General features: G+C 35.8%; 1 protein-coding gene across 1 annotated transcript in view; it reads right to left on the reverse strand.

The window, feature by feature from the left end:
* Positions 1-555: 555 nt before the first annotated feature.
* The window catches only part of LOC148940797 (toll-interacting protein-like), a 28,074-nt gene continuing 12,109 nt past the window's right edge, over positions 556-16,520 (reverse strand). Inside the window, exons 3-5 of the mRNA XM_089105402.1 lie at positions 8,355-8,556; positions 3,714-3,944; positions 556-1,414 (exon numbers count right to left, since the gene is read on the reverse strand). Coding sequence (XP_088961528.1) covers positions 1,298-1,414; positions 3,714-3,944; positions 8,355-8,556 — 550 coding nt within the window. The 3' untranslated portion in view covers positions 556-1,297. The remainder of the gene's footprint in view (positions 1,415-3,713; positions 3,945-8,354; positions 8,557-16,520) is intronic.

Below are 16,520 nucleotides of genomic sequence, written 5' to 3' on the forward strand. Positions count from 1 at the left end.
TTAAAACGGTGCCTATTAACTATTATTATATACTTTTATTGACTCGTTAAGCCAGAAGTAAACAAGAAGATCGCATTCATCTTTGTCATTTTGTTTATTCTCCACTAGCCAACTATAGACGGCGAGCTTGGAGAGTGCAGCAGCCACCTCCAAATCAACTGTACCAGCCGGTGCAAGTTGACTATATCTCGGATTCTCTACGACTTCAAGAAGACTGTTCACTAGTGTACCCTAGTATTGTAATTTGTTTATTAAAGCAGCTTTAGCAAAATATTGAGTAGATACGAACTCTGCCGACCACGCTACCCAAGGTCTTTTCCTCGTGGAGGCTTGATCACCCCCCCCCCACTAGTAACCGATAAGACGGCATTTCCTTAGAAAAATACCCCACACTTCACAAGGCTGCTGAACCAGGGCACCAACTACGTACCACTTTTCTTTTTTTTTCTTATTTGTACCTCTTTTTATTTCTTCCTTCAGTGATTAAAGTCATATCTTTAAACGAGAGTTATAGTACTGTTAATGAGAGCAGTTGTAAGAACATTAACTGGTTGGTAAAGTTTCCTCTAAAATGACTGATTAATTTAACTAATTTTTCGATAATTCAATTTATTTTCCGCATGCTTTGAATTATGCTCTTATCCTATCAACAAATTTTGATTTTGAATAGAGAAAAGTAACCAACGCCATACAGGAAAAGACAGGGGAGAATTAGTCTCGGCATCTTACGGTAGAATGATATTTATCACAGATTTCCCTTTTTCGAATGTAATTTATATCCAAGTCTTTGTTTACAAAAGAAGAAAGAAAACAAGATTTGTCATGCCTCTATCTAGATTTTACTTTATGCTTGGCATTTAAAAGGAAATTCTTGCCTTCCCTACCTAAAACCTTGATTTTTGTTTTTAAACCAAAATGTCAATTCTTTTAATTTTTCATAACCTTTTCTATACAATCAAATACAACTAGAAAAATATCAGCTTTCCTACCAAGTAGGAGTGCAAAAAAACTTTTTAGAATCTTTTAAAACTCATCTCGAACCCACTTTGCTACAACTAAGTCTTTATTAGGTACAAACCTTAAAAGTGAAAGCCTTTCCGATTTTAACTATAAAAATACTACTTTATGAATTCTCAAGACTCGAATGTCACCAGCTAACCAATTCTAGAACAACCATCTAAAAAAGGACAAATTAACACAGTACAGGCCTTAAAAGGCACCCGTCAAGAATTAAAAAAAGAAGAAGAATGTAGAATATATGTGGTTAATCACGTCACTTAATAAGCTGTTGAAAAGATTAAGACTGGCCAGACATCTGTAGTAGATTCTCGACTGTTGCTGCTTTATTCCCTCGACAGGCTTCGTATACTCCTTGTATGACGACTATTTCCGTCTCTGGGAACATATCCTTCAACTATAAGAAAGAGAAGAAACAGAATTACTAGAAAATCTTGAAAATTCAGTACAGTAACGTTCCTGGAATTTTAGAGAATATTTATAAATTTTTCATCAAAAGGAAGGCACGGGATCGACTACTAAGGCCTCTTTAGTGAGCTTGTTTGATTTAATATAAAGTATGATGGCATAATGCAGCTCGACCCTGTAGTGAATTTTAACTGTTAACGTAAGTACAATACTTTTTCATTTCTGTCGATATCTACAATCTCCGAAAGCGACAAAGCTTGTTCAATGTAAAAAATTTAGCATGTTTCTTTTATTAATCTTGACTGAGATACATAAAAAGTAGTTGATACGTTCTTGCGTGCTGTACGGCAAGAGTATGGGCAACTTGTAAGAGTGGAAATTAGCGTCAATATCTACCAAAAAAATAACTAGCGTCATCTAGCGTTTGGTATTTCTTGGTATTATTCAATTTTTTTTAATCGTGCTTTTATCACAAACTGAGATCAGACAGTTATTATTACAGTAATTTTGCCAGTTACACTAATTTTACTTTATCATTACACTGGAAAAATGCCAAGAAACGCTAAACGCTAGATGGGATGTTTCTTTTTTGTCAAAAATTGCGCCAGATTCCACTCTTATAAGATAACCACACTCTCTGGTTGTAAATAAACACATTACCTACGTTATTCAATTTCTTACTGAGCAAAACTGTGTCTGTGTCTAGGACTAAGAGGCGACTTGTCTCAGCTTACGTCATACCCTCGCCAATAGTGAGCACCTTTCACCCATTCCATTCGAGTACAGAAAATCATTTCACATACTTAATGGATAAAAACCGTATGTTATGTATATTCAGTATATAGTTGAACAAGGTGGGGTAGGGAGTCCTCAAATGTTTCGGAAAATACCGTTTTGAAAAATTATGAGGTTTTTTTTTCAAAATATCCCTGGGAAAACCATGGAAAGTCAATATTATTTTCCTAATCTATACATCCTAGTAGGTCCTTTTCCATAAATAATAGCTACTAGAAATTTTCATCACTATTTTCCTTAGTTTTTGTATTAGTACTCCTTAGTTTCGTCCCATTCTATTTTTAAAAATGTAATTATTTTTATGGTACTGTTCTAAACTCGTGCTGCAAACGCCATCTAAACTTTCAAGCAATTGCTGTCTTTACAGCGGAAATGTTTTGCCTTTCATCGACCCGCTACACAGGGAGAAGATACTCGAATTGTTTTTAAATGAATCTAAACGCTAAGCGATAAAGAGAGAGAAAATATATTCTAGAAATTATACGCTTCAAAGGTAAAATGGGGGAATCAAAAGAGTTTAAAATAAAACAATTGTTGATTAAGAGTAATAGCTTTCTATTTTTCTGACCTAATAATTTTTCTTCTGATTGGATAGAAATTGCATTTGACTTAGTGAGTTTTCGAAAGACCCCTGGTACACGGTTGACTGCTGCAGTTAGGAATTTTTTAGTTTTCTTCATCAAGTGCAAAGGTCACCATCATTCCGTTTTGCACGCATAGAAATTCTATCGTCGGTAGTTTATGTGAAACAAGCCACTTATTGTATGTTAGAAGTCATAGACCATTAACATATAAAATGTAAAGCAAATTATTTTTTAGAATACCTCAAAATTTTAACACTTGTGATTCAGACCATGAACTGGTTTTATAGCGGAACCCTTAAAACTTTTAAGGCAATGGTGTTGAGATCCCCTACAGAACTGTTTATGAATAGATAGTCTTAATTCCCCCAAAAATTACATAATAAAGAGCATAACAGAGCATAACAAGCTAGGGTACGTCGGTCAAACGAACAAAGCCGAATTTTAGAATGTTTCTACTAAAAAGGAGAAAAGGCTGGACGCCCTGGAATATGAGTAAATAAGATAAGGGACGCGGCAGTAAACTTAATAGTCCAAACCGGAGGTGCTGATTTCCGTTTCCTTGCTCTTCAGGCAGGAAGTGCAATGGGGGATAGGAAGCCAGCCATCCCGACGTCCTGGAATAGACAGGAATTGGGCAACTAAAAATTATAAAAAAGTTTGGGGATTTCTTGGTAGGTGTTAAAAGGAGAAGCTTAAGTTAAATGGGATTAAGTAAAGTTTTTGCTAGTATGTTAGACTTAAGCGGCTTAACGCTGATCAAATTTAAAGTACTAGTACTATTAAATTTTACCGAATCTCAGCTTCTAAGGAAACAAGATAAAATATTTCTACAATTTGGCAACTGAACCTACGGACTATTAAACATCCTGCATATACAAAAACAATGTATTCTACTTCACTAATACTCACTTCAGAGATTTCCTCTTCTGTCATGGGTCTAAATTGAGGAGGTGCGGCTCTTGCTGGTCGTGCAAGGGTTGCAATTCCAGGAGCAGTTGCAACTGGTGCTGGGAGGACAACCTCGTGAGCAGGATAGCCACCTGGCACCACTACCACCTGCTGAACTGGAACGGCAGAAGTGTAAGCAGACATACCTCCTCTAATGGGTACTTGCGTCACCATTGGCTGAGTGCCAACTCGCTGCAAAAAGTACAAACAAATTTACATAAACCTCAAAACAGTTATTTCCAAAATACACGAGCAACAAACCAATACCAAGCATTCTCCTTCTTCCAAGTTTTATCAAAATGTGTATATTATACAGGGTGACGGAGTAGGTACATACTTGGAGAACAGTTGGCTTACACGTTGTTTACTTACTGTCTCTTGTGTGACATTATCAAGTGTTGCCATTATTTGGGTTGCATCCTTAGTTGTAATGAATACTTGCACCAGCATTGAATAACTGTCAACACATATTATATATGACACACGACTAATGGTTGAAAAATATACACACATTAAATATATAAAATATATAAAGTAGCTCCTTGCATAACTTAATTCACTTATTTAATTGACGTGTTCATGTTATCTTAAAGACATTGTATTGAATAGACATTTTCTATGTTTATGAAATAAATGCAGACATACCGCCGTCGAAAAACGGGGTAGCATAGTAGCAATGCTACTTGGCAGTTTTCATGGCCTAGTGAAACTTGATGGCAGATTTTGTCTGAAAATACCATTTTTACATATAAAAATACGTTTGCTCAAAGAAAAGCTGTCAAAACACAAGTTGTTCTACCAAATTGTCGGCAGCTTTTGGAATTCTTTCGAATTCTGCTACTGGCAGCTTTGGAACTTTTTCCATACCGGCAGACATAATACAGGGCATGGATGGGAGTCGGGTCGTTAACATGACATAAAGCATGCTGTTATTTAGAAATCAATATTCAAACTCTATGCCTGTTGTTTGTCTGTTTGATAATACAATTTGTTATTCATCTGCTATTAACGTTTAATATTACGCCAGCTATGAATTTGCTTCAAGATCAACAAAAAAAACCACTTGAAGACGTTTTATCGAGTTGATTACTATAGAGGCATACAGATAGAGTTGATCGAGTCGGTTACTATAGCAGTATACAGATAGTACATATATGTACATTTTCTTCCCAAAGTAAAAATAAACCACCAGTTTTTGTCTGAAGATAATAGAAGTAAAATAAATATATTTTGTCAGAAGTGCAACCGGATGTTGTTTTGAGAAAAACGCTGATAACTTTTTTTTTTCTTTCAGAAAAGACCTGAAATAAAAAAAATCGCTTTGTTTCCACAGATTTAGGTGAAAATTTGGCAATGCAGTATGTCTCATCCAGAAAAATAATGGCAAGCCTGATTTTATCCCATAAAGATTTCTTGTGGAATGAAGATGTCTAGTTGTATCAAACTAAATCAGAATAGGGACCGAACCAGCTTAGCGTAAGAGCCACAATAGCGAACATTGGAACTTTGAGAGCCACATCTGCAAACCTTTTAAGACGACTGTCGCCTTTTCTTTTTGGAATAATTTTCCCGCCAGTAATAACGAACTCACGCTGTTAAAGGTGTTAGATTAAAAAAAAAAAAAAAAAAAAAACGGAAATGTATAACACTGTTTATTTTCAAAAGAAATTGTCTCACAAAAAATCTATGTCGGAGTTTTTAGTATCACAAGCCCCCATACGGAATTGTATTTTTTCTTCATTTATTGACGTTAAGGTACTTTGAACAAACACAAAAGTGTGCTTTGTTTTGCCATGAGTTCCCCAATTTTTTCGATGGAGGTTCTTTGGACTACCATTAGAAGAGAATTCTCCTATTTCCTGACTGCGGTCATGATGATGACCATTTTCAAAATTTTGAACTCAAAACTACAAGGAACAGCATCTTCATTTCGATGGGCTTTTGTATTGAAACTCATAGTTAAAGATTTTTCGCATTTTCAATTCACAAATTTCAAACTTAGATTTCATACGTTATAGTTATACCAAGAAGAAGTGAGCCCCCCAAAAGATTTCCTCGAGCCCTCCTAGGAATTTTATTTCGAAAAACTCGAAATAATACAAAAATCTACTAATTCGAGTTCATGTTTTTGAATTATCAGACCTCCAAAAAAAAATCATTTGAGCCCCGCTCTCTACCACCCATACAATCTTAGGTATACACATCAATCACGTACAGATTTTTTTAAGGAGGGGGGCGGGCGGAATTTGATCAATAAAGTAAATAAAAGGTAATTTATACAGAAATAATTCCACCTGATTTATTTTGTTAAAAAGTCACGATATTGGACGCCTCAGATCGAATTTTTTTCAACATTCAAAGTTCATGCTTTATCTACCGTCATTGAATCGAAATTGAAAACTCGTCATTAAAGTATATTAAGCATATTAAAATTTTAAAGTATATTATAAAGTATATTAAAATTTTTAGGCACAAAAGTATGAGGCACAAAATATCACAGGTAGCCTTATGGTACTTGGTAATAAACTGTTAACAAGAGCCACTGAAAAAACTAGGGCCATACTAACAGCTGATTCGCCAGTTTGTTCGTTCATAGTGTTAATTCAAATGCATAATGTTTTTTTTTCTTCTTTTTATTATTTGTTTCATATTATTACTATTTTGTTTACTTAACTGTTGTTCTTTTTTGCTCCACTTTTCCCAAGTATTTCTACAGAGGGTAATAAAGTATTATTATTGTGGAAGACGTTAGACGTTCCTGATGCGAACTAACAACTTATAAGACCTTTTTTGGCGCCACGCAGTGTCTTAACGGCAAAACAGTACCAGTCTAATAAAAAAAACAATGAAAGAGCAGTTGGTAGATAAAACAGACTAGTGAAAATTATACCGGCTTGTGGCAGTTATTAACTGATTTATTTAACAATTGACCAAGCTTCTATTGATATAATCAATTTTCATGTACAAACCAGCATTAATAATTGATCTCGGTCATTACCTCTTCTAATGCAAAGTTTGAAAAAAAAGGTTATTCATTTCTAGAAGTAATTGGTAATAACATGGAAAAAAAATTGGAAGCTTAATTAATTTGAATTTAGTACCAAAAACCACTAACAAGAAACACATTCCACTAGCAGGCTGAATTCACTTTCCAAGTTTATCCAATTCTTGTCTTCACGCGAAATCTTTTCTGGTGGCTTTCTGCTAGACACAAATAATGGAAATAAACAATAGAAATTTTAGCCGGCTTCGCTTTCCAGCTCGTGAAAAAAAAAACCATGAGAATAGGGTTATTTACAAGAAAGCAATGTCTTAACTTTTAGTGAAACAAAAACAACTAAGATTTTATTAAAAATAATCATTTTAGTTTCATTTATTAATTTTTTTTTATTGGAATTAGACTCTACAGCACTAAGCATGTTAAAATAGTACTTTAATGACTGCCACGACTCCATCAGCAGGTAGTGACTAAAGATTTAACAATTTTCAATTATTATTCTTATTCCATAACTGCAATTCCAATATTCTTGTTTAGATGCCTAATTACCTTAATATTATCGCATCCGTTCGACATTTAATGGACGAAAAAAAAAGGAATACTGTGGAATTGCAAACTCTTGGGAGCCAATCAACAGCTCTCAACCTTGAGATTTAATGTTGAAAAACATTTTTCGCCATGACATTATGCTATCTATAGTTTGGACATTATACTATCTATACTGTCCTATACTTATACTATCTATCTATCCTGACATTATACTATCTATACTATCTATGGAATTGCAAACTCTTGGGAGCCAATCAACAGCTCTCAACCTTGAGATTTAATGTTGAAAAACATTTTTCGCCATGACATAATACTATCTATAGTTTTTTGACATCTAGAAATAGACATACAACGCAAAACTTGGTTCGATTTTAACCATAAAAATAGCTTAACTTTGAATCATATTGCTTCATAGAATTCACACATTAGACACCCACCCTTGCCGAAAATACACCCAAAAAAGATTTCTCAGGGGTTCAGAGGTATCTCATAAATAAAATGATGAGATTCATCACGAGACTCAACATTTTTATTTGTTACCAAGCCCAAATACATCAAAACTTCGAATAATTGAAGTAATATCTTAAAAAGTCATTGAAATTTTCAAATCTAGATTGACGCTTACTTAGTCATAGTGGAGATTTTAGCAACATTTTGGGCTGTGTATAATTGTGTCAAATTATAAAATAAATAAACTTAAAGAACAATTCTAGAAAGTTTTCTACTATCAAAAAGAAACCTTAAGCCAGAGTCGTGTCTAAAATTTTTTTTTTTTTTTTTTTATAATTATTTTTTTAAACGCATCAAAAAAAGACAAACACTTAGGGGGGGGGGTAAAGGGTGGGTTTAACCCCCCTAACCCTTCCCTCTGGATACGGCCTTGCCTTGAGCAGAGCTTAGGGAGGACCCTTGATATTTTCAGAAGCTATATTTTTTAATTGAAAAAGAACCTGAACCGTTTACAATCATGGGGCCAAGTGCTTCCTCTATTTTTTCTTTTCTTTTAAAGATGATATCTCATGTGAAGAAAAAAAGAAAAGAAAAAAAAAACTCACTGCAAAGCTGAAGACAATATTTACAGAGCCCTCCTGGCCTTCACCTTGCTTTCCATTAAGAGCATACCAGTCATCAACTGTTTCACCAGTAAAAACATTTGCTGGAATTTTAATTTGGCTCCAAGCAATGAGTTCATCAGGAGTTAGTGAACATTCATCATATATTTCTAAATATATTGAATCAACACCAACAGGCAGGTAGCTGCAAAAACAGAAAAAAGACTGTGAATTCACACAAATGAATTACATAAGCAAATGAAGAGCATTATTTTTTAGAAAAAAAAAAAAAATGGTGGTTAGATCCAGATTTTGATGCTGAAAAGCTATTTGAACTTAGGTCCTTTGATAATGCAAAGCTAAGATACAGAAACTCAGAAAAACAGCCACAAGTTTAATTCAAAGAAATATATATATATATATATATATATATATATATATATATATATATATATATATGGTACCTGGCCCCAGCACTCGGCACGCTTCTATATATATGGATTCTTGTTGTTGCTTGTCTTCTAACCACAGAAAGTTTGTTGTCTTTTCATTTTGCCGTCTTTTCGGGGATATTTGATTATTAAAGGAGGTCCGATTTCTAGCAACAATTTCTAATAAGCTTCCAATTTTTTTTTTTTAGGTTTTTGAATTGTTGTAATCCCTTGTTAAAATATATAAATATTTTTGCCATTACCATTTTTTTTGCTCTTTACTCAATTAAATGTCTTTTCATACTGCAATCTATTCAAAGATATTTGATTATTACAGCATGTCCGCTTTCTAGCAACAATTTCTACTAAGCTTCAAACTTTTGGTTTTATTTTCTAAGGTTTTTCAATTGTTTTAATTCTTTTTTAAACTATATACAAATATTTTTGCAATTACCAGTGTTTTACTCTATATGTAATTAAATGTTTTTTCATACTGCTGTCTATACAGAGAATTTTGATTGCATACAAACTAAATAAAACTTAGAATAAAACGAGATGTTTAAAACTAAAATTGAAAATTTAAAACAGTCCCAAGTTTGTTGTTTTTATGATGGAAAGGCAATGTGGTCTTCGTCGTTATTTAAATATCATTGATGCGTTTTTTTTCCAGGGATAATCGTATCAAACCATGAGCCCTAGAAGATTGGGAGAGGGCTCATTTGAACAAAATTTAAAAGTTTAAATGCTTTTCAAGTGACCAAACAGAATGAAGGGCAACTAGCCCCTCCCCCAGCCCCTTTTCCACCCAAAGACATATTATGAGGCAGCCATTCGGTTCATCATAATTGAAAGGTCCAGTAAATATGCCTCTAGGTATGACAAGATCCCCCACAACCCCTAGGGAAAGGGCTGTAAGTTTTGCAACTTATCCATTGCTTACAGATGGTACTTGTTATTGGGGAACATACGGACATATTTTGAGAGCTCTAGTCCCTTTTTAAGTCGAAAATGATTAGAGACCAACAAGCCCTAGTCTTAAAACTGATGTTGATATCTGGTCCTTTTGTTGCCCCTTAGGATATCTGATAGACATTTTGAGGTACCCATTTCATACTTTCTCTTTGGCTGCTCAATTTCTCGTGTGTGTAATTTTCAATGGAGGGGGGATTTTCCGAGGGTGGGGATAACCGCCGGCTCCCGGTCAAATTGTATTGCTACCTCCAAAATTACCAAATGAATTGGGTTGTCTTTTTTTACGACGTCACTCGCTCTCTAAAGAGCTCCACAAAAGAATCCGAAACTTGAACTCATGTTTTGTTTTAGCAACATTCAATGCAAGCGATGAATGAAACGTCAATAGCCGTAATGTTTTTTGTTTAAAAGTAGGTGGACAAATTTATCATAGTATCAATTTGGTGGCACATCCATCACAAAACACTACTTGATTCTGAACTACATTCACATAGCCAAATATGTTTTTAGACACCGATGATGCTGTTGACAAACTCCTTGCACACCGTTTAAATTATGGCATCTCTAGTAACTTAATGAATCCGTCGGAAGAAATATCATAGGCAGCGCGCTAGCGCTGCCTAAGTAAAGAACGATGTGGGCACAATGTGTTTTTTTCTCCATACCCGGGCACTTCGTATCGATTGGAAATTGGAGTGGCTAGTGCCCTTTTTAATAGTCGAAAGTGATTGGAGGGCAATTGGCCCCCCCACGCCCATCATTCCCCCAAACACATCCAATCGAAATTTTGAGATAGCCAGTTTATTCAGCGTAGTTGTTTTACAGATACAAAATATGTTTTTGATTGGAAATTGGAGTGGTTTGTGCCCTTTTTAATAGTCGAAAGTGATCGGAAGGCGATTAACCCCCCTTCCACGCCCAATATTTCCCGATAAACAAACAATCAAACTTTTGGGAGAGCCATTTTGTTCTGCGTAGTTGATTTGCAGATATAAATTATGTTTTTGAGGACAGTCCCCCAGAGCCTTTACGGCAAGGGTTTTGAATTATGCCCTGGGAGTACACACTGTTTTTTATAGAAGGTGTTGTAGCAGGAACTTTAAAAAGGCTCATTCGATTCGAAATTCAAAGGGCTATTGCCATTTTTTATAGTCGAAACTGATTAAAGGGCAAATAACCCGCCTCTCACGTCCACCTTTCCCCAAACACATCTAATCAAAACTTTGAGATCAGTGCCCTTTTTAATTGTCGAAAGTGATTTAAAGGCAACTAACCCCCCTCTCATGCCCATCTTTTCCCCAGACACATCCAATCAATATTTTAGATAGCCATTTTATTCATCGTAATTGCAAGTTTCGGAAATTAGGTTTTTATGGATGACAACCCTTCCCCCCCTCCCACAGCTCTCAGGGCAAAGGGTGTAAGTTATGCCCTTGGGGCGTATAAGGTTTTATTGAAAGCGTAGAAACTTAAAAAGGGCTCATTCAATTGAAAATTAAAAGGGCTAGGGTCTTTTTTAATAGTTGAAAGTGATTGGAGATTGACTAACGCCCTTCTCATGCCCACCATTTTCTCAAACACATCCAATCAAAATTTTGAGAACTACCACAAATCAGCATCGATAAATAAATGAAACCCAAAACGAACAAAAATTACAATCATTAACCGAGTCAAACTCAAAACGAGGAGAAATTAACATAAGTTGGGCGCAAAACCCCTATGCCTTCCAAGGCCAGAACATAATTTGCACTTTACTGAAAAAATACAAATGAATGTGCATTGTCTGTTTAATATACATATCCTGATATTTAGCAATCAAAATGTTAATATTATCTGATTTATTAAAGTTATAAAAGTAAAAACATTTATTTATCGATGCTGATTTGTGGTAGTTTCTCGCTTGGTAGATTGTTTGATTTTATTTTCGCTCATTTTTTGTTTAATGGAGTTCTTTACTTTTCTTTGAAAAACTTATTTTGTGGAAAGTTTTTTTTAATTAATTGCGAGACAAAAACAACTATACCAGAGGTTATATGAAAATCCGAGAAGTGGAGGAGGATGTAAATCGACGTGCTGCTTCACTAGGACAACAACCACCAAACGTGCAGCTCATTTTCACTGTGCCAAATGGTGTGGATAATAGACAGATGAACTCTCCAGCACGTAATGAAGTATGTACTGTTCCCACTCTAAATACTGACCATATTTTTCCGTCAAATGAAATGATCGTAAAACAACGTGACAAAAATGTTGTCAGTGAAAATACCTACAAGTCTGTGAAGCCCTTCACCTACCCATTGTTTCATCTAGCAGGATCGTCAGGATGGACCATGGATATACCACTTCAAACACCTCATGAAATTCGTCCACATCTAAAACGGGTTGAAATAGCACAGTATCGTACTGCTTTTCCACCTGAACTCGCCAAAAACCTTTCTCTGCAGGCTGCAACACCCGACCTGTGTCGGATAGGTTACATTTTGGGGACGATTTTTACAACATAATCTTGTTGACACATGTATTCGTATTGAACGTATCGCACTCAATGGATAAAATTGAACCAGAAAACAATTATGGCCGATAACTAAGTAGGTGTTACACGCCTTATCAACGACTTAGCCTCAGAACAGAAAGCAGTCATCCTTCTTTAAGCAGAGGTATATTCTACAGGCGTTCTTTCTAATTAGTCTAGTGCATCATTAACAAAAGGTGGCTTGCTAGGAAGGAAGGAAATCACAGTGAAAATCAAACAGTAGGCGTTTCAGTCCTTATACATCTGCATAAAGTAAGAAATAAAAATGGGAATTGACAACAAAACCTATGAAATAGAAAGAAAGATTTATATGACTCCTGTGTAGAAGGAAAATCGACTGATCCCATTACATTTCTAAGACTGGCAAATTTACAAACCTAAACTCTGAGGCTATCTTGTTCTTGCTTAGTGCTATAGACACACACAATGTTATACAGTAGTGTCACACTGATAGCTTTTGTCTTGATTGAAACAATCCTTATTTTGGGTAAAGGGTAAAATAAGAACTCAGTTAGCTACATGACAACAGAAGAGAAGAATCGGTGCTGGGGCGCATAGAAACACAGTTTCCACTGTCCGTTTTGTCACTAATTTCCACTAATCCGTTTTGTTTACCTTCCTACAAACTACAGCGACGAAGAATCGGATAACCGATTCTCGAAAGTAGTGCGGGCTCTTGCAAAGTGCCTCAAGACTACTATGTTGTCCAAACTGGAATGCGTTATAATCGGAGACTACAACTGTAATCTAGGCGACGACTTGTCTTTTCTGACCCAGCTGATCCTAAGTGCACTTGAAAGTCGGTATCGTGTGCTCCCAAAAAACAAAGATTTCACGTTTGTACATACTAGTGGTTCAGTTTCAAATATAGACCATGTCGCATGCAGACAAACCTGAGTGGCACAGTGAGTGTCCTAAAGGGAATTCACTTCGCCGACCACATCCCAATTGAAGCATGTGTTAATGTGTATGCCGATTAATGTGTGCAAAGGCCAACTTCCCGATTTATCGGACAGTGCTTGACACGACGCTTTAGAAGATCAGCGTGCCATTTAGCCTACGACAAGCCAACGTACAAAGGAATATCCAGGAAACTAAAACACAGTTTAATGCCTAGTGCTGAAATCACCCACGCACTACTAACCACAAAAAAGGCTGCTATTCCCGTTAGGAAAATTCGTAAAGGTACTAAAATCTCGGGGTTCTCAAAGAATCAAGAGCTAGTGAAAGCATGTCAGGATGCAAAGTTCTGGTTCTCAGTGCGGAGAGAAAGTGGTCGTCCTAAATCCGGTGTGTTGAATCGTTTCTTTATACACACAAAACGTAAATTTGAGAAAGCCCCCAAGCAGCATCGCAGGAATGTCAAAAATGACTATACAGAGAGAATAATTAATGATCCAAGTCATTTATGGAAAGACCGCATGAAAGATCGCCCAAACACGCCGAAGTCCATGCCTAGTGATCCAAATGACTGGCCAGCTTACTTTACTGAGCGAATTTAGTGCCCCAAATTCAAGTGTAGCTAGACCATACACCGAACAACTTGAATCTGTGCTATCAAACTTGAGTTTTCCAGACTTTACCGTATCTGTTTCGGATGTAACTGCAAACACCTTTAGGCTGAAAAAGAAAAAAATCGCGCAGAGTTGACGGTTTGTGTGCACTTCACCTTGTGAATGGCACTCGTCTTTTGTATGAAACGTTAACATTATTGTACCATATTAGTAGTCGGTGTTGTACCCGATGTTTTCTGTATAGGGCTACTTACGCCCATCCTGAAAAAAGGGAAGCCAGGTAACATATGCTTCTCGTATCGCCCAATTACTGTGTCGCCAGTTTTATGCAAGCTTCTAGAAATGCTTATATTGTCAAATGTTAGACACTGCAGCCAAATGCCAAACCACCAGTTTGGTTTTATGGTAGGGCTCAGTTGCGCTGATGCTCTGTTCGCCCTTGCTACTATTTTGTATGATTCTGAGGCAACGGTTGGTCCACTAGTTATTGGCTCTTTTGACGTGAACCGGGCTTTTGACTCGTCTGTGCACGCGCAGATCCTTTGAGAAGCGTAAAAACAAGGGCTAAATTTGTGTATTGCCAGAGTATTATATTATATGTACAATAGCCTTAGAGCGCAAATCAAAATACCCTCAAATCCGGTCGAAGCTGCTGTTGTACCGGTCCGTAAGGAGTCAGGCAAGGTTCACTTGTGTCTCCGAGTTTCTACAACAATAGTGTTCTGTCAGCACAAGCCCAAGTAGCTACGTCTTGTGTTTTAAAAGGGATTGATATTTCGTTGATGAAGTATACTGACGACTTGCTTAATTTGAACAGGTCTGCTGATCGACCATCGAAGAATTTTGATGTGTTGAATAGGGAATAAAATAACGTAGGTTTGTCGTTTAACGTTTCAAAATCTGCCGTCTTGTTTTTCAATGCGGATCACTGCGAAGAAGAAATCCCTTTGGGCGATTCAGTTGTGAAACCATCTACCTTGGTTTATCATTCGGTCGAAGCCTCCACTCCATTGGGACGCAGCTTGTACGCCACGTATAAGTGAAAATCTGGATTGCGAACGGGTAAATTATTGGTAACAGACATCAGTTCTGCCATAAATATCTTACGTCGCTGTATAATACCATTGCCCTTCCACATGTACTGTATATAGCACCTTTTTGGAAATAATTATCGTCTGCTCAGTGTGCAAAAGTAAGATTTATGTTGTTTCGATTCGCAAAGTTCCTTCTGAGACTCTCACCATGGACGAGTATCTCCTATATCATGCGTAACTATGGTGTATCCGGTTCAAAAGTCTGTGTTAACCATGTCGGCGAAAATTTTTTGAAAAACGCCAAGGCAAGAGCCAACCCATTGCTAGCCATCCTGTGCCAGTAGTTTTGCTAATGTACATAATGTGTAAATGCGTTTGGCGATGTTCCGTAGTGTGACTTTTCTTTTCTTTTCCTTTGTTATACTCCGTTTTAATTCCATGTGAATTTTCGGGCAATAAAATTACTTACTTGCTAAAGATTTCCCAAATTGGATCATAAAAATTTTTTCCTTTGTATTTGTTTCTTTTTCATGCTGGTATAAACACCTGTTAAGAAAATTTCTCTTCTATTGTGCCAATAAAAAATTACTTTCAGGCCTAGCAAAAGAAAACAAAACAAACAATTTTCTTGTTTTGAAGTTCACATCAATGAAAACTTTAAAATAAAAAGAAATCAATGCAATCTGAGAGTAGCCTACTAGAAACCAAGTTAATCATCATAACCTGAGCATCAGCTATTCAGGTTATTATTTAATAAATGGCTTATTTTCATGTAAAAAATTCCTCAAAGATTCAATCTAGAGATAATTCATGAAAAATATTATATGAGGAGAAATGATCAGCTACGATAGCAAATATTCAGTTGAATTTTGAAAGTGAACCAAATCCCACCCCCTCCTCAAAAAAATTTAAGTTTAAATGTCCAAAACTAAATATATGTAGTAAAAGGTGTCACGATATTATAATAGCTATATATTTTTTTAGACTCATCTTCCTATTCTTTCAAACCTTTTTCAGCTGTGAAAAAAAAACAGGCCGAATCTTTTCTATTTTTTACATCTTCCGCGTATCGAGCATACTAATAATACTACCTAGGTAGGAGTCGCTATCCACATGATCGATCACTAGGAAACAACATAAAATGATGAGAGAAAAACACAAAGCCCATGCAATGAAACAGAAAAAAGAAAAGGAAATCGCACATGACAAATTATAAACGTTCTTTCTAAATAAACCCGAATATGTCCCTCACACACAGGCGCAAGACATAGACAGTGCTACATTATATTGTGTCTGATGTAAGGTTATATGATAAACTATGATTATTATTTTTAAAATAAGCGTGAATATAGCAATCACGCACAGACAAAAGGCAGGGACACTACAGTGTTACGTTGTGTTTATTAGCATTTTTATGAAAAGTTTCTTTATCAAAGTTTCATGGTCTTAATAAAATCTGTAGTCACTTTTTTCATTTCATTTTAAGTATAAATTACTTATGTCCTTCCAATTCTTAAGTAAGCCTGTTTGGTATAGAGCCTATTAGTAAAAAATAGTGGATACATCTCTCAAGAGCTTGAAAGACCCAACATATGAAAGGGCAGTTTCCATAATTATAGTCTACAAACCGCTCGATTACACAGAAACATTATGTGTCATAAAATGAAAAGAAACGATGTATTTCT

The sequence above is a fragment of the Artemia sp. Qi Xiang Cuo genome, chromosome 19 (genome assembly GCF_049724085.1).
Source record: "Artemia sp. Qi Xiang Cuo chromosome 19, ASM4972408v1, whole genome shotgun sequence".
Taxonomy (NCBI): Eukaryota; Metazoa; Arthropoda; class Branchiopoda; order Anostraca; family Artemiidae; genus Artemia; species Artemia sp. Qi Xiang Cuo.